We start from the raw sequence: 18,824 nt of genomic DNA, 5'->3' as shown, positions 1-18,824 counted from the left end.
ATGATGAAGGATATTACAGCATTTGGTCTCTAATTCACTCCAGGTCAAGCACTGAATCTGCACCTTCCAAATTTGGATCAATCTTTTTTAGTGTGTCTTTGAGTTGTTTGAACAGACTTGAACAGATATTCCAAAACTGATGATTTGGTGCAATGGTGAGGACTGCTTTGTCAAAGGGTCTGTTTACCAGATGTGACAATAAATTAATATTCTGTCTGCATATCATGGCAGCCCAGATGATTGTTAAACATCCTGTGCCACTTACTGAAGAACAGCAATGAATTCATCTTATCAACATTCTCTCAGAATAATCAGGCCATTCCTCATTTTGCTCATTTTTTTGGATCTTGCTGTGTCTAAAATAACTGCGCAAAAAAGATAGCAATCACTGCACTTCAACATAATTCACATTGTTTGTAAGCATCTTCTACAGAAACAGAATTAATCAGATCTGTATAAAGTTGCTTACAAGTATGTGACTTCCTTAACTTCATAAATAGCGAAACAGAGCGAGTAAAAACCAGGATATTACATCAACTTTTGTGAATCAGCCTCAGCTAGATTTATCGGGTTCAGTCCTGAGCATCGCACTTTAGGAAGAATGCCAAGGTATTGGAGAAGGTGCAGAGATTGACCAGAATGGTACCAGGAATGATGCACTTCAGTAATGGGCAAAGTAGAATACTGCAGATGCTGGAGATTAGAGCCAAGAGTGTGGCGCTGGAAAAGCACAGCAGATCAGGCAGCATCCGAGGAGCAGGAGAATCACTTCAGTAATATTGATTGGCTAGAGATACTGATATTGTTCCTCTTGGAGGAGAGGTTAAGATGAAATTTAACAGAGGAGTTTCAGTCATGAAGGATCGTAATGGAATAAATGTTGAGAATACTTTTACTGCAGGAGGGTTAAGATCTAAGGTGATTCACCAGTGAGCTAGGAAGTGGTTTGGGCCTATTGGCTTTGGGACCGGGGTAGGGAGGAGCACAGATGCAATTGTAACTTTCAAAAGGACATAAACTGAAGGAGTAAATTTTACAAAAGCTCTGGGGTAAGTGTGGGGGGAAGGAAGAGAGATTTGTGATCATGGAATTAATCATATGCCTCCTTTATAGAGTTGGCTCAGGCACTGAAGTGATGTGGAATCCAATGAAATGTAAATATGGATTTCTTTGAAATGAAACCACAGTATCATCTGCTGGAAACAATCAATCAAAACAGACAGCTGCAGCAGGATTCAGTTCGAATCCAGAAAGATGGTTTGGGGTTTTGCTTTTGAAGAAGTTTCAATGATCTTTTTGCTCTGCATAACTTAGAAGAGAACTGATTTGCTCAGAGACAATCCCATTGTTATTTTCTGTCTACCTGGGGTGTAGACAGTTGATGGGGAGAGAGAGGGCAGTAGAGATTACGCAGTACAAGCTTTCTCCTCTGCTACAGGAGGGTAGATTGCACAAGTCACACCGGGAGTGATCATTTTTGTCCTTTCTTGTAAGATTTAAGCAGCCCCAGTCCTACCGCCTGATTGAGCACCTTCCAAGGCTGAAGAGAAAGGGGCTGGAGAGCAGACGCAGGAATACTGACCGAGAGGGAACAGGAATTGGGTCGAGGAGGATGTGAGTCTTGCTGGAGGTGTTCAGGAAGCTGCGAGGAGAAGGTGGAAAGTCTGGAGGCCGAGCCTGACCCTCCGGGGTTATGTTAGGAGAGCCCATGGCTCAGGAAACACGGAGGTTCACTCGGGCTCTGAGCAAACCTGGCACCGCAGCTGAGCTCCGGCAGAGCGTCTCCGAGGTGGTTCGGACCTCGGTCTTTGTGGTGAGTCAGCTCCGCCTGCCCTTCGCTGCAGCGACCGGAGAGCCGCCCCCCCTCTCTCTCTCTCGTTCATTCCTTTCTCTTTCCATCTCATTGTCACCGCTTGGGGCCTGGCTAACACTCAGTACCAACCGCGGAGCTGGCAGAGATGCAGAGTCCCGGGGAGGGATGGATGGCTTTTACAAATCCCACTCCTGTACAGGAGGGAGGCAGCAAACAAGTGTCACTGTCTCTGTGTTGGGATGATTCTGATTCTGTCAGTGTAGCTGTGTTTGCCAATATGTGTACACAGCTATATATGTGTGTGTGCATTTATATATATATATTGTATTCATGTTTATTTGGCATATATATCACAAATGTCTATTAGTTAAATTCCACATTCCAGTAAAAAAAATTCACAGTAGCAAATAACTTATTTGCTACTTATTTGCAAACATACCCAGGCAGTATGCTTACAATCACCTCCAGGCATATGACAGATTCATACACAAGCAGAAGAGGAGTTACAGAAATATTTTGTATTTTTCATGCATTTCCTTAATTGCATATATTTCATGTACATTGTATATTTGAAGAATGCATGTCTGTGTTCTCAAAAGGTGAATTACTTTATTTGGGATTGCCTTAACTTTTCACTGTTTTCACCATGCTATTGGAATAGCTTTTGAGATTTGCAATTATCATCAGTTGCTTAACTGGCTTAAACAAATGTTAAAAATGAATATGACACCTCTCTTCCCCTATTTTGCAGTTGTGTTATGTATATATATATCAGCAAGAATAAAAATCCACCAAAGGAGGCCATTAGGTCTATCATGCCTGTGCTGACTCTTTGAAAGAGCTGACTAATTAGGCCAAATCCCTGCAACTTTCTCACTTTCAGGTAGTATACAATCCCTTCAGAAAGTTGCTGTTGTATTTGCTTCCACTGCCTTCTCAGACTACACATTCCAAGTTGTCAAAACTCTTTGCATAAAAATATTTTTTACGGTGGAGATGCTGATAAGCCTGTTTTGTTTTGTGCGGCCATCTTGTAAGCAAAGTGTTTCCTAATTTTCTGCTTGTGATGCCCAATGGGTGGCACGGTGGCTCAGTGGTTAGCACTGCTGCCTGACAGCACCAGGGTCCCAGGTTTGATTCCAGCCTTGGGTGGCTGTCCGTGTGGAGTTTGCACGTTGTCTGTGTGGGTTTCCTCCGGGTGCTCTCGTTTCCTCCCACAGTCCAAAGATGTGCAGGTCGGGTGAATTGGCCATGCTAAATTGCCCGTAGTATTAGCTGCATTAGTCAGAGTGAAATGGGTCTGGGTGGGTTACTCTTTGGAGGGTCAGTGTGGACTGGTTGGGCTGTAGGGAATCTAATCCAACATTTCCTTGATTTGATGTTGAGCTTCAGTATTGATGTAAGTTATTGTACTGACAAAACTTAAGCAAGGTGTCCTAAATACCTTTTATTGTTACTTGTATTGGAAAGCTGTATGCTTTGGAGTAGTTTTGGCAACTATTTAGTATTTATGCGTGAACTAATTTTCTAAAGTTCTACCAATGCTTATTTTCAGTATGACTATCCACTATGTACAATAATTTGCTTTTGTGAAGCCTCTTTTAGTATTGAAAAACATCACAGTACTTCAAAGAAGGGTTACTGGATGAAGGGAGTTGGTTAACTCAGTTTGCTGAATAGTTGGGTTGTAATGAGTCCAAAAGGGTGGCGCTGGAAAAGCACAGCAGGTCAGGCAGCATCCAAGGAGCAGGAGAGTCAGTGTTTCGGGCATAAGCCCTTCATCAGGAATGTAATGCAAAGAGATAACAACAGTGTGGGTTCAGTTCCTGTATTAGTTGAGTTTACCATGAAGGACATTCCTTCACAACATTTCCTCTTGCCTGACAGGCGATAATACTCGGTTAAAACCACCTCCGGTCATCTCTCGACTGAGAGAGCAGCCTGTGCTTTGCTAAGTCCATGGAAATTATTACCTTATCAGACAACATTTGACGCAATGCCACAGTAGCAGAAATTGACTTTGTCAAAAAGGTTAAAATAGCCTGTAATAGAAGAGAGAGTTGGAGAGTTTCGAGATGCTGTCATTTCACCATCTAAAAGTTTTATTTAACATATAGACAATAAACATAAATGATTGCTACCAGACAGAATATTTCAGAATTTATTTGAACTGACATTTTAAGTTACTACTTGAGATATTAAACCACAGAGTTGATTATAGATCAGTTATCACACACAAAATTATTATGTGATTTAGTGTTAGTAGATAACTAAGTATGATTTAAGTTACATTTGAATATCAGAATAACATTCTCTTAGCTTCTCTGTGAACATTTTACTGCTATACCAGGTTATTCAATGAGGAGGGATTGAGTGGAAAGGAACATAGTTCTGGAGTTTGGAAGAATGAGAGGTAACTTAATTAGAATTTAAAGAAGTACTGAGAAGGTGTGTCTTGTGGCACAATGGTAGTGTCCATGCTTTTGGGCCTGGAGGCCTGGTTTCAAGTTCTACCTGCTCCAGCAGTCTGTAGTAACATTTCTGAGCAAGTTGATTAGGAAATGTCTTGAACACTGAGAAGGCTTGATGGAATTGATGCTGAGAGGCTGGTCCTCTCTGACTGGAGAAGCTAGAGTGTAGTTATTGCTCCAAGTTAAAGGATCAGCTATTTAAGAGAGAGATTTCTCAACCACGGAGACTTATGGATGTCAATCAATCAACATATTCAAGACAGACTGAGAGACTTTGCTTACACACTAAGGGATATGGGAATAAAGTGGTAAAAGATTGGACATGACCTTATGGAATGACAGAACAGGCGAGAGAGGTTTATGGCCTATTCCTCTGATTTCATTTACTCCTAATTGTTTATAATTAATAATCAAATTGCTTTGAAAATAGTCCAGCACAAAAGAGAGACAGTTAACCCATTATTTCTGTTCCAGCTGTTTGGATGAAATGTTTAGTGAGCTTCAGGTCCTCTGCACTTTCCTTAAAGGCTGGCAATTTTATGTTTTCAATTATTTACCAATTCCACTTTGACTTACTTTTGAATCTGTTTACACTGTCCTTTCAGGTGATTTGTTCTAAATCATAACTTGCTGCATGAAATGAATTCTCATTATCTCACCCTCTGGTTCTTTTGCGATTTAAAATCTGTGCCCACTAGTTCTTAATCCTCCCAGTACTGGGAAAAAAACTTTTCCTTTCGAGAGAATATTTTGAATTTGGGAATCTGCACACAATTAACTGGCAATATTGTGGCCTTATTTGTCTGTGGAAAGTAAAAGTAATTGTTTGCAGTGCTTCTATGTGAACTGACTCATGCCTGTCTACTATGTTTTAAATTTGGATTAAACATGAATGTTAACATTTTGGAAATAATGAAATGTTTATTGTACAACACCCTGATTTATTAGACAAAATATTCCCAAGTACATAGCCAGTAATTGTGTTAGTTTCTACTCTGAATTCAAAACAATTACAAATCTGGCAAATCAAAATAAGCAGAGAGGCAACTGCTCCAGTAATGTGTTCAAATTTATACACAAATATAGAAAGCAGAATTGAGGTAACAGAATTGCAAGTGATATTGGGAAGGAATATGAATTATATCTTAAGTTTGCTACAATCCCTTATTCTGTTGACCATGATATATAATTACGTAATTATAAATGTGTTCCCCAGTGTTTTTAAATAATAATGGGTTTTTGTGCTACCTATTTGGAGTATATTTCCTGAAGCAATGATTCAGTAATGTCCTGCTCATTTTGAATTGGCAGTTTTGTCATTGTAGATTAGAAGAGATATTCAGTTGCTCAGTATTTGCTAGAGGGTATTTTGATAGATTTCACGTATAGAGAGCCTCTGGAATATGTTATGGACTGATATGGCTGCTGTTAAGCTTCTGCCTTAAAGAAGAATCTGGTCAGGTTCTTTTCTGGGGCAGAGATCATTTCAAAAGTTAAATTATTAGGGATAACACTGGATTCTTCAGGGCTAGTTTTAATTTTATGAGAGGGCGTTGGAGAGGAATCTTTCTATGTCTTAGTTCCCTTATTTATCCTTTTTTAAAATTTAACCTCTGTCAAAAGTTACATGGTTTGAAGAGGTGGTGAAGTGGGGGAGGTTGCAGGATGAGCAAGTGTCCGGTTATGATGCTCTCGTCATATTGCTGTGAGGTAAGCACAAAAGACTGCAGCAAGCTGCTGTGATCTGGACTGCCCTGTCTGCAATCTGATCTGATCTGTGGGAAGCAGATTCAAAAACTTGGATGAACACTTGAAAGGAAGTTTACAGGTGTATAAGGAAAGAGTGGATGGTGGACCGAATTGCATAGTTTGCTTCAAGAATTGCAGACATGCAATAGGCCAGATGGCCTATTCCTTTGATATATGGCCAAATGGTCTTTGCCTGTCCCTGTGTTGTTGATGATTTCAGAAAATTATTTGGTGAATTCTCACTGGATACTTAACAATTTTATTGCATTCAATGTGAACATTATCATGTCGATTTTGGTGCCTGCCCCAACAAGCCCATACTAGGTAGAATATTTCTAGACACCTGGAGAGGTTACCAGACAATCACCTCACAAACATGTTTAAAAGGTGTTTGTATAGAATTGGGGCTTTATTTCTGACATTTCATAATATCTGTGGCCTTCAATTTCATTAGGCTTGGGGAAACATGCAATTGAAAGCTTTATAATCTTTATGCAAAAGCTTTATAAATTTGTGTTCTGACTGATGTTAGATTAAAATAAACTCTAGTATGGGAAACATGAATTCAATAGAAATGTTTTGCTTTGGAAATACTGCATCATTAATCAAATCCAGGGCCTACAAACTAATATGGTAAGCACAAATTCACATGTACACAAATGTAGAATGAATGGTGCAGCATAGAGTGAAGGTTATTTTGTCCTTTACACTCTGAAAGCACTGTGCAATTAGGCCCATTCCCCCTAGCCCTTTCATCATAGCCCTGCCTAATTTTCTCCTTCAAGTACGTAAGGGAAAGACACGCACTAAGATTGATAACTATAATAGTCATTGAAATGAATTTTATGATGTGTAGCACCTTGCGATGTTTTTAACCTAGTCAAAGGTGCTCCATAAATGCAAATGCATCTATGGTAGGATGGGATGAATGGTCTTTTGATCTATATTTGTTTTTGGGTTTGAAAATGTTTGTGGCTTACAAATTATAAAGCTTGAGGGGTAACAGAACGTTTAAGGATGAATAATAGACATGCACCACAATTATTTTCATTCTCCACCAAGAGAGTATTGAAAACTTATTAAGAGAATGTAGTGTTGTTTAACCAGCAATTACACATTATAGTATATCTAGCAGTTTCTTATTCTTTGTGAAATGACTAATTCTTCTGTATAAGTATAAAACCACTGGATGTTTTTAAAGGCAATTCACACTCAATTGGGTGACACCTGATGGCAGAGATTACAAAAACTCTCACCCTTTTAATTGCAGGTTCTAATGGCTCGAAAGAAAATGAATCAAAATATAGAATTTGGTAGCTGAAGAAAATGATCAAGTGCTTTGAAAACCGATCAAAACTCAGCCTAAAATACAGCCTTAGGTAATTAGGGCCAAGGAGAGGTTCTCCAGTTCCTTAAACCTGCTTCATCATTCTGTGAGACTGTTGCTGATATATACATTAACAACATTGCCCCACATTTGTTCCAGAACCCTCAATTTTCTTGACAGGGGTTACTTTAGCTCAGTTGGCTGGATGTTTTTTTTTCTGATGAATTCCTGAGTAAGGGCTTATGTCTGAAAAGTCGACTCTCCTGCTCCTTGGATGCTGCCTGACCTGCTGTGCTTTCCCAGCAAAACATTCTCGACTCTGATCTCCAGCATCTGCAGTCCTCACTTTTTCCTGGATGGATGGTTTGCAAATCAGTATGAAGCTAACAGCCGAGGTTCAACTCCCATCACCAGCTGAAGTTGCTCTGTAGGACTCTGCTTCTCAACCTCTCCCTTGCCTGAGGTATGGTGGCCCTCAGGTTTAATCACCACCAGTCACTTCTGTCTAATGGGAGAACAACCCTATGGTTGAGTAAGATTTGGCTAACAAAAATCAACTCTACTTTCAAAATTTTTAATTGAGTCACTTCTGAAGTCTTTTGAGCAAAGACAACAGTCCAAAAAATGTGCAGGTTAGGTGAATTGGCCATGCTAAAATTTCCCATAGTGTTGGGTGAAGGGGTAGATGTAGGGGATTGGGTTTAAGTGGGTTGCTCTTCGGAGGGTCGGTGTGGACTTGTTGGGCTGAAGGGCCTGTTTCCACACTGTAAGTAATCTTAAAAAAAACCAGTGCTTGCCTTTGAAGTTGTTTCTTTCAAAGTTGTCTATTGTCTATTGTCTATTAGCAATCAATACTATCACTTATTTGAGGGGATGGACATGCTATAATCAGTTTTTCAGAAGACACTGACTCAGGTAATAAAAAATGCTTTATTTTCTCCCTGAACTTATTGCTGGTGCAATTTTAAACTAAAGATGGGAAAATGCATGCTGATAGTATTAAAAGTGACTGAGGTTACAACAGCAATGACAGAACAGCGCTGGGGAATCTTACCAAGGCTTTGCATAAGCTGCATGAAACATATTAAAGGTTAACAATTGGCAATCTTTTAAGGCCTTTTTTGACAATTTGTCATAAAGAATCGTTCTCGATCCGTTACTGTTGTTTCTTCAATTTTGGAGATGATTAAAACCTTTTGCCACATGGTTAACTGATTCTAATAGGTGTAAATATTTTAGCTTTGTTCTCGATGCAGCCCTGTGTACACAGGGTATTACTGGGAGAGTGCCATACTATTTTGGATGAGATATTAAACTGAAATGCCCTCTCAGGATCTAAATGCGTAAACTATTGAAGACAGAAAAGGATTTCTGCCCTCAATGTCCTGATCAATATTTATTTCTTTAGCCAACTTCCCCAAAACAATCCCTTCACAGTAGAAGCAGGCTATTTGGTCCATCAAGTCTACACCGAACCTCCAAAGAGCATCCCACCTGTCTACCTTATCCCTGTAACCCTGTATTTCCCACAAATTAGCCACCTAGCCATCCCTGGACACTATGGGGCAATTTCGCTTGGCCAATCCACCTAATCTGCACATCTTTGGACTGTGGAGGAGACCCATGCACACATGAGGAGAATGTGCAAACTCCACACAGACAGTCGCCTTAGAATGGGATCAAGTCTGGGTCCCTGGCGCTGTGAGGCAGCAGTGCTAACCAGTGACACAATGCCACCCCAATCTGGATATTATTTTGTTGCTGTCTGTAGGAGTTTGCTATATGCACATTGGCAACTGCATTCCCTAAATTGCAAAGATTACAACACTTCTGAAGAATTTCATTGATTGAAATATCTTTGGGGCAGCACGATGTTATAAAAGCAAAGTAGCTTCTTTCAAAAAAACATGCACTTTAGCAACTCCAAATTATTGATAATTGTTAACTTGAATTTCCATATACAAAGCATGGTATTTGGTATATGTAGCATTGAATGACCCAGTGATCATGAAGCGTGTACAGAAATTAAGAGGAATAGTCACTTGATAGGAAAGAATTTCTGAGAAAAAGGAGTAAGCTATTAAGGCTTTTCTTCTTGCACTCATCAGGGCAGTTTCAAGAATGCCAAATTTCAAAGGGAGCAACAATTCATATTGCATGAGAAAAAGGTGCTAATTGATCAGCAAGTCATCTCTCAGTTAAGAGTAAAATAGAGAATGCATCAGGGAACTGTTGTTCCTCACGTATTTATAAGTATTTGCCACCTTTGAAATTTGGCATTCTTTCATCAATACTGATGACTGCAAGATGCAAACACTTTTGACAGCATTTTTCTCTTTTCAGTAATAACTGAAGGAAGCAGGGTGCTTCTACTATTTAACCTTATTAATACCCTTGTTAAATTGATGAGGCACATCCACTGAAGGCAGTTCATGAACGTGTTGTGGTTTTGTTTTGGATGGACTGCATTAGTGTGTGGAGCAGATCCAGCAGCATCATGTATGTGACAGGTTTCATGTAACTGTTCAAGTTACAATAAATAAATCTCTGTAATTTCTTGTCACACTTCAGGGTGAACTGTCAATATCGTTTAGTGTTGGGCCTGAGTAGTGAGACCACAGTGCTAACCCTTTGTGTTCCCAAGAACATAAAAGTTAGATGCAAAAATTGGCCATTTGGCCCCTCCACCATTCCATAAGATCATGGCCGAACTGACTGTGGCCTTTACTCCATTTTCTTATCTGCCTCCCATAACCCTTGACAGCCTTGTCAATCAATGGTTTCATGATCTCAGCCTTGAGTATAGTCGGGGACTCAGATTCCGCTGCTGTCTGGGACGGAGAATTCCAAAGATTGAAAACCCTCTGAGAGAGAGAAAAGAAACTCCTCGTCTCAGTCTTAATGGGAAGCCCTTCATTTTAAAACTGCTTTGGATTCCCCCATTAGGGGAAACATCCCTTCGGTGTCCGCCTTGTCACATACTCTCAGGATTAGTAAAACCACTTCTATTCTTCTACACTGCCCAGCCCACTGAGCATTTCCTCCAGAATATCCCTGATTTCCAGCTTTAGTTGCAGGTCTCAAATGTTACTTATAACTGCCTCACTTTTTCCTTAACTCCAGTAGCTCTGAAGTTAAATAGAAGTGTTGAAAGAAGTTGTTTGAAAAAGCATACGCAATTCTTTTAAAAAGCTAAGGATTTTGCTCCTGAGCTTTAGTGCATTGCTGTATCCAGCAGACTAATCTAATTCCTGGATACTTTTTGGTAACCCTCTGAACCTCCTGTAAGCCAACTGACAGGAAAGCTGACCCGATTCTGTTCACATTGCTTTTGTAATAGCTGCAGTTTGTGTGAGATTCAATGAATGGACATCCTGTTTTAGAAGGCATTCATTGATGCTCTATATCCCCGGTTATTACAACGGCATTGTTATTGTCAATAGCACTTGTGCTATCTCAGTCAACCCTGTCGTACAAAAGGGTCATTTGCAGCCTGTTAACAATTGTTCTGGTAATGGTCACACTAAAAACTGAACACTCCATCCGTGTCTTTGCAGTGACGCTGTGGAGGAGGTAGTGAGAAGTCTCCATTCATTGAAATGGTTCAGTATTGTGAGACTGCAGCTGATGGTGAATCCAGCTAATAGTACAAACCCTGTTCTCTGGCCAGTTGTGCCACCCCTTTTCCCAGCAGTTGCCTGAGCCTGAAACAGACTGACACAACCTTGGTTTCTGACAAACTGCTTGGTACTACATGATATGAATGTTGCGAACACTTTAAACCTCGCACCCATCAGGACAAACACAAGAATACCAAATTTGAAACAATCACCATCATGTTTATTGCAGGAGAAAAGAGTGCTAATTGGTTTACAGATTGACTGTGATTAGCCAACCAGTCACCTTGCCTTTGCCCCACAACCCTCCAACATCTCTGCATTTCACAAAGTCTGGCCTCTTGAGTATCCCTCAATTTTTGTCACTTTACAATTGGTGTCCTCACCTTTGGCTATTGGGCCTTATGTCTCGAATACACTCCCTAACAGCCTTCCCCTCTCTTAATACCTTTGGTTGGGAAATAAATGCCTTCTTTGCATCCCAACAATAACAAGATGCACACCAAAACCCATTAACAGTAGAAAACATTGTTCTTGTCCATCTAAACGTTAAATTTTGAACCACTTAATTGAACTTCAGATAGTAGTGTGAGAAAGGCCTCTTATTTTCAGCATGCAGTTCTGTAGAATTGGATGTTGTTAGCAGTTGCTATGTTACGGTTATTGATACCAGTGTTCAATTCATCAATGGGGGAAATTGCATCCTCTGACATCACCGCAGGCAAAGTCTTTGTTTCGTTGCTAATTTATTAAAACACTAAGAGTGTGTTCAGCTTCAGGAACAAATTACATTCTGTTAACAGCAATGAGATGGAACTGAAAATCTTCACGTCCGGCTGTCACTTTGTTTAAAATGGTTACTGCTGTTTTTTTAGCACAGGAACATGGAAGCATAGAAATTTAACAGCTCAGAGGAGGTATCCAGCCGAGAAAGACCTGTCTGATCCCACCTTTCAGATAATAGTATATAACCCTGAACCTGATGCTTATACCCAAGTACGTTTTCCAACATGATGAGGATTTCTGTATCTATCACTTTTTCAGGCAGTGACGTCCATATCCTCACCACCTGCTGGGTGACAGAAAACTTGTCTTCGACTCTGTTCGAACTCTTTGTACAATTATTTTAAATCTCAGGCCCCTGGTTATTTGCATCTTTGCTCAGGGAAGTAGGTCCTTACCGCCCACACAGTTTGTAATTTGGTACACGCTGATTAAATCTTCTATTAGCCTCCTCTTTAATGAAGAAAATAACCCCAGCCTGTTTGATCTTTCCTGACAACTCAAGTTCTCCATTCTTCAGTGAATAGCCACCATTTCCTTTCTGGTTTGGTACCATATTTCCTGTATTCTGGTGGCCAGAACTTTATACTTTAATTGTGATTTAACTTGTGTTTTATACAGTTCTAGCATAACCTCCCTGCTCTCATATTCTAGGCCTTAATTATTATATTAAATTATCCTACATAACACCTTAATCCTGTCTAATAAGGTATATTTTCTCCATGTTATTGAAAGACATCTGGTCTAAAAGACTAATTTGGACAGTTTGTTGTTTTCTTCTATTGCACTTATGACTAAAGTGAATTGAGTTGGATTTTCAGGATATTCTTCAGCACCTATATAAATTTTCATGTGTGCCTGAAGCTAACTAAGAGATCAGGTTTAATAGAGTCAGAAAGTCTGGAGTCTCCATATTATTCTGAGCCAAGATGCTTGTTCACTTGTCCCAGAATGATTCACAATATTTGTGAATCAAATGTCCCTGAGAATTTGGAGCAAAGGTCTTTATTTGTGTGGTGTTTGCGCTCTGCTCATATGCTAATGAAAGAGCTAGGGTAGTTAAGAATAAAATTCTGGAGTTGGATCACTCTGTACAGTTTAACAAAAACAGTTTAGATTTATATAGCATCTTGTGCCCTTGTAACCATAAACAGAGGTTTCTTGAATTAAGATGGTGGACTTTATAAGTAGAAGTAAAACATATAAAAGTGTGGAAGTAATGCTGAATGTTATAAATCACTGGGTAGGCTCCAGCTGGAATATTGTGTTCAATTCTTGGCATTGCATGTTAGCAGGTGGTGAAGATGCCGGAGTAAGTTCAGCGGAGATTTCTTAGAATGGAACTAGGTAGAGAGACTCCAGTTATGTGGAGAGGCTGGGATTGTTCTCCTCTGAGCATAGCAGGTTACAGGGAAATTTATGGAGATGTTTAAGAGCTGAAAGTTTTTGGGAAAAAGTAAATAAGCAGAAGCTTTTTGCAGGGCCAAGAGAGTTGGTTACCATGTTTAAGATAATTTGCAAAGGAAGCAGAATGGAATGGAGGGTGTTTTTCATGCATTGAGTTATGAACTGGAATATTTGGCTTAGAAAGGTGGAGATTCAACAGCGATCTTCAAAAAAGGTTTTAGATGAATACTTCAAATGAGAAAAAAATGCCTTGCTATGATGAGAGAGCAGTGACATTGCCCTTTCTGAAGGACTGTACAGGAGTGGACTGAATGGCCTGTGTCCAAATGGTGTTATTCTCTGATGAGGTGGTGGTGGAAATAATCAGGAGCTGAAGTCGGGTAATATTTTCTATTGTTTTTGCTTTAAAGAAAACGGCCCTATCCTATTTGTAAATGTTGATTAAGCCTGTGATAGGAATGCAGGAAGCAAACTTAGGTTAATACTTTGTTGAAATTATTTTAATTGTACTCGGTTATATACCTTGTGTTGGTGAAGAGAATTGTTTCAAGTATTGTGTTAAACAATGTGTTTTTCATATTTGATAAAAATAAATATGTGTTTAAGGTTAATACATGACTGACTGATGTTTATCAGAGTTATTCAGCCTTTTTGTGTGAGGGCCCTCTATTTCAGTGTTCCTGTCACTCAATGAGCTCAGGAGCAGATTTTATAAAGGTAAGATTTGACACAACTTTTAATGTACGATACATTTCAAAATAGAAGTTGCGGTATGAAGAAAACATTATTCGTTTAAGTTTAATGAAAATGCTAAAGCCATAAATTGATAGCTTAAGAAATGAGTAATTCATAAAGGTTACCAATAAAAAGAGACAAGCAACAGGGCTAAGTAATAAGAGCTTTCTGCCTCTTGTAAGAAGCAGAGAGAATGATACAGACCAGGCCTCAAGTCTTGGCCGCTAGAGAACTGGAGCCAAGCTAAGGTTTAAATAACACAGACCTTGTGTTTGTGCACATGCCGAGCTGGCTTTGGAGGATTTCATACAGGAGAGAGGCTTGGAGTAGATTGTCTTTTAGTCTGGGTTATTCCTCCTCCTCTCGTGACTGAGTGATTAACCTATCGGCAACAAATGTATGCGTGTCTTGGACATGGCCTAATAGGTCACATACACAGCCTCTGCAGGCACCATGCTTATCTTTGGGCCACCGCTAAGCAAGCTTTTGCTTTGTATTTATATCTATCCCAAATGCCCTTTGACATTGCCCCAGTTACACAACTCTCCAAGATATCTGTGCAACTCTAAAGCTGCCTTGACCATCTCTGATTATCATCGCTTCATCATTGGTGGCTATCTCTTCAGTTGCCTGGGCCCTAATCTCTGGAATCCCTTTCTGACAACTCTCATCTTTCAAGACGTTACTTAAAACTCTCCTTTTTGACCGAATGTTTTGGTTACTTGTCCTAATATTTTCATATGAAGCTTAGCGTCATATTTTCTCTTTATAATTCTCCTGTGGAATCCCTTCATATGTTTTATGAAGTTAACAGGAGAAAATTATTAGGCATTTATTCAGCAGTGCATCCTGTTGCCAGAGCCTTCAACTGTAATGTGACAAACATTGGTTTATATGGAGAACTTGAGTCTCTATGGTAAATGGTAACTTAAAATGATGCCTTAAACTCAAAACAGCTTGAGTTCTTCTAACAATTGTTGGTTTTATGTTGAATCTATTTATCTATTGACTATGCAGACTCCTTACCAAAAAAAATCTTCCTTTCTGTTAACGTGCCTACCGTGAGCTCAATTTAGACTGCCCAATCTGAACAAGTTCAGTGTGTTTGGTTTCCCATAGTCAGCTGTAATTGTCTAAGAACTTTCTTCCTGTTCAAGCACTTTCTGATCAAAAATCATTTCAGAATCATTTCGAACAAAACTCGTGGACAAATTTCAAAGAGCCCAATTCAGATAGTGTATCAGTGTTTACTCAAAAGCAGAAGTTATGGCATAGATATCTGATGGTGCAGTGGCCTTTTCCTTGGGTATTGACAGAGTACCTAAGCTGGCGATCTGGAGCACAGCAAGCACGTGCTCAGAACAAGTCAGATTGCTCTGTTCACCATATTCGTGACAACAAGGGACGGTGCCCAGGGGAGGCAATGGCCTAGTGGTATTATTACTGGGCTATTTAATCCAGAGACACACATTAATGCTGTATGGACCTGGATTTGAATGGGTAAGAAAAACTGGAATTAGGAATGTTTTGATGACCATGAATCACTCGTTCTCTAATGAACACTGCTATCCTTGCCTACTGTGGCCTACAGCAATGTGGTTGATTCTTAACCAACCTCCAGGCAATAAATGCTGGCCTAGCCAGTGATGCCCTCAACCTGTGAGTGAATGAATTTTTTTAAAAAATCACACCAGAAATGCCCTTATTTGAACTGCAAAGAGCCTTATGCCACTTCCTAGAGATGTTTGAGTTCCAATGCCTGTGTGTAACAGGAGGTGTGTGTACATCAGAGAGAGAAAGTGACTTGCAGGAGAACGCAAATCAATTGTTTGTTGCCTAACTGTCATAGCTGTTGTTTTGCGTTTTAAAAACGAGGTGTTGAAAATCCATATGAATTTTGATCAGCTAGATACAAACAAACTGTTTCCAAAGGTAGGAGGATTGGTAATCTTAAAGCTCCTTATCCTCAGAGTTGACATGGTCAAAGCTAGAAGGATGTTTTCCCTGACATGGGGACTCTCGAACCAGAAGATACACTTTGCGGATGATACAAAAGATTGTAAACTGCAATGATAGCTTAAAACTTCAAAAGTTTAATATCGTGATGTTTACTCATTCAAGATGTTGACAGAAGGCTGTTAATGTTCTAAACATACATCTATGACACAAACAAAAAAAACTCCATAAATGACAGCTTTGTCGGAAAGAACGAGAAAGATCATAATGTACATGGCAAAACAAAATTTCAAACACAAACAAAAATAAAAATTGCTGGAAAACTCAGCAGGACTGGCAGCATCTGTAGAGAGAAAACAGAGTCAATGTTTTGGATCCAGTAACTGTTCACAGAACCAGATTTTAATTCATTTCCTCATACCATCCTTTGCATACGACATCAGCAACATACAACTTGGCTTAGAAATGAGAAAATTAGGAAAGTAAATATATGACTAAGGGAGTAGTGTGGGAAGAGGCATTCCACTTCATGGGCCATTGGCATCAGTTTTGGAACAGGAGGATCTGTACCAATGGGATGGACTCCACCTGAACCAACCTGGAACCAGGATTCTAGCAAGAAAGATAAATAGCATGGCCATTAGGACTTTAAACAAGTGAGTCGTAGGGGGGGAAGGGAAGGGGAGGGGAAAACAACAGGGAGTATGATGATAAATAAAAAGGTAAGCAGCAGGTTAGCATGTGTGCAGGAGTGTTTAACTACAAGGAGACTATGAAAGAAGTAAAAAGGAAAGATAATTCAGGGGATATTATGAGAGATGTTGGCAGTCATGAGGATATGAAAACTAGCATAAAGGCACTTTACCTGAATGCTCGTAGCATTCGTAACAAGGTTGATGAGTTAACGCCACAAATCATCGCAAATGAATATGATCTGATAGCTGTTACGGAGACGTGGTTATAGGATGGTTACGAATGGGAGTTAAATATCCAGGGGTACCAGACTATTTGTAAGGACAGACAGGCGGTAAGGGAGGTGCTGCAGCTCTGGTATTGAAGAGCGACATCAGGGCAGGGTGGTTCTGAGAGCCGGTATAGGTTCTATGGAGAATAAGATTGAATCCATTCGAGTGGAAATGAGAAATTCTCAGAGAAGAAAGTCACTGATAGGCGTAGTCTATAGGCCACCAAATAATAACATCATATTTGGGGCTGGCACTAAATAAAGAAATAACTAATGCCTGTAAAAATGGTATGGCAATTATCATGGGGGGATTTTAATCTAAATGTAGACTGGTAGACTTCCTTAATCCAGTCAGGGTAGCCTTGAGGAGGAGTTCATTGAGTATATCTGTGATAGTTTTCTTGAACGGTATGTAATGGAGCTGATGACCTGATGAGGGAGCAAGCTATCCTAGACCTGGTCCTGTGTAATGAGACAGGCATAATTAACGACCTCATAGTGAGGGATCCTCTTGGAAGCAGTGATCATAGTATGGTTGAATTTAGAAAACAGATGGAGGGTGTGAAGATAAAATCCAATACCAGGGTGCTGTGCTTAAACAAGGGAGACTATAGGATGAGGGAGGAGTTGGCTAAAGTACGCTGGAAACAAAGACTTTGTGGTGGGACAGTTGACAAGCAGTGGAGGACTTTCAAAACAATTTTTCAAAGTGCTCAGCAAAACTATATTCCAGAGAATTTTGGAACATTTCCACAAGTGCACTTGCTATTTCTCCTGCCATCTCTTTTATACCCTGGGCTAAGGGAATAAGGGAGGCTATCAAATTGAAAGTGAAGGCATACGAAGTGGCTAAAACAGCATTAAGCTCGAAGATTGGGAAAACGTTAAAGGTCAGCAGAAAGCCACAAAAAGAGCTATAAAGAAAAGTAAGATAGAACATGAGAAAAAACTAGAATGGGCTAGGTGGGACCTCTACAAGCAGGATGGTCTTCAGCTAAACCAGAGGGGCACCAATATCCTAGGGGGGGAAATTCACTAAATCTATTAAAGTGGATTTAAATTAATACAGCAGGGGGATGGGAACCAAAATTGTAGGACAGGTACAGAAGCGAGTGAGAGTAGGGAGTTCCAAAATCAAGTATCTGACACTGGCAAGCGAGAACCTGGTTTGAAGTATGTGTACTTCAACGCGAGGAGCATCCGAAATAAAGTGGGTGAACTGGCAGCGTGGGTTGGTACCTGGGACTTCAATGTTGTAGCCATTACAGAGACATGGATAGAGCAGGGATAGGAATGGCTGTTGCAGGTTCCAGGATTCAGATGTTTCAGGAAGAACAGAGAAGATGGTAAAAGGGGGGGGGGAGGTGTGGCATTGTTGGTCAAGGACAATATTACAGTTGTGGAAAGGATACTTAGGAACTGGTTAACTGAGGTAGTATGGGCTGAGGTTAGAAACAGGAAAGGAGAAGTCACCATGCTGGGAGTTTTCTATAGGCCTCCAAATAGTCCCAGAGGTGTGGTAGAGGAAAGGATAGCAAAGATGATTCTCGATAGGAGTGAGAGAGACCGGGTAGTTGTCATGGGGGACTTCAACTATCCAAATATTGACTGGGATCACTATAGTACGAGTACTATAGATGGGTCAGTTTTTGTCCAGTGTGTGCAGGAGGGCTTCCTGACACAGTATGTAGACAGGCCTTCAAGACACGAAGCCACTTTAGATTTAGTACTGGGTAACGTGCCGGGCCAGGTGTTAGATTTGGAAGTAGGTGAGCACTTTGGAGGCAGCGATCACAATTCTGTCAGGTTTACTTTAGTGATGGAAAGGGATAGGTGTACTCCACCGAGTGAGAGTTACAGCTGGGGGAAGGGAAATTACGATGCAATTAGGAAAGATTTAGGAAGCGTAGAATGGGGAAGGAAACTGTAGGGGATGAGCACATTAAAAATGTGGGGCTTATTCAAGGAAAAGCTCCTGTATGTCCTAGATAAGTATGTACCT

At 40.1% G+C, this 18,824-nt stretch overlaps 1 protein-coding gene across 4 annotated transcripts in view; it reads left to right on the top strand.

The window, feature by feature from the left end:
* The first annotated feature begins 1,411 nt into the window (after nucleotides 1-1,411).
* The window catches only part of LOC140481586 (dedicator of cytokinesis protein 9-like), a 342,162-nt gene continuing 324,749 nt past the window's right edge, over nucleotides 1,412-18,824 (top strand). For all 4 annotated transcript variants that reach the window (XM_072578032.1, XM_072578034.1, XM_072578030.1 and 1 more), the window contains exon 1: nucleotides 1,412-1,813. In XM_072578032.1, coding sequence (XP_072434133.1) covers nucleotides 1,694-1,813 — 120 coding nt within the window. In that variant the 5' untranslated portion in view covers nucleotides 1,412-1,693. The remainder of the gene's footprint in view (nucleotides 1,814-18,824) is intronic.

This window comes from Chiloscyllium punctatum, chromosome 9, assembly GCF_047496795.1.
Source record: "Chiloscyllium punctatum isolate Juve2018m chromosome 9, sChiPun1.3, whole genome shotgun sequence".
NCBI classification, from domain to species: Eukaryota; Metazoa; Chordata; class Chondrichthyes; order Orectolobiformes; family Hemiscylliidae; genus Chiloscyllium; species Chiloscyllium punctatum.
This window is presented reverse-complemented; position numbering and strand designations above follow the sequence as displayed.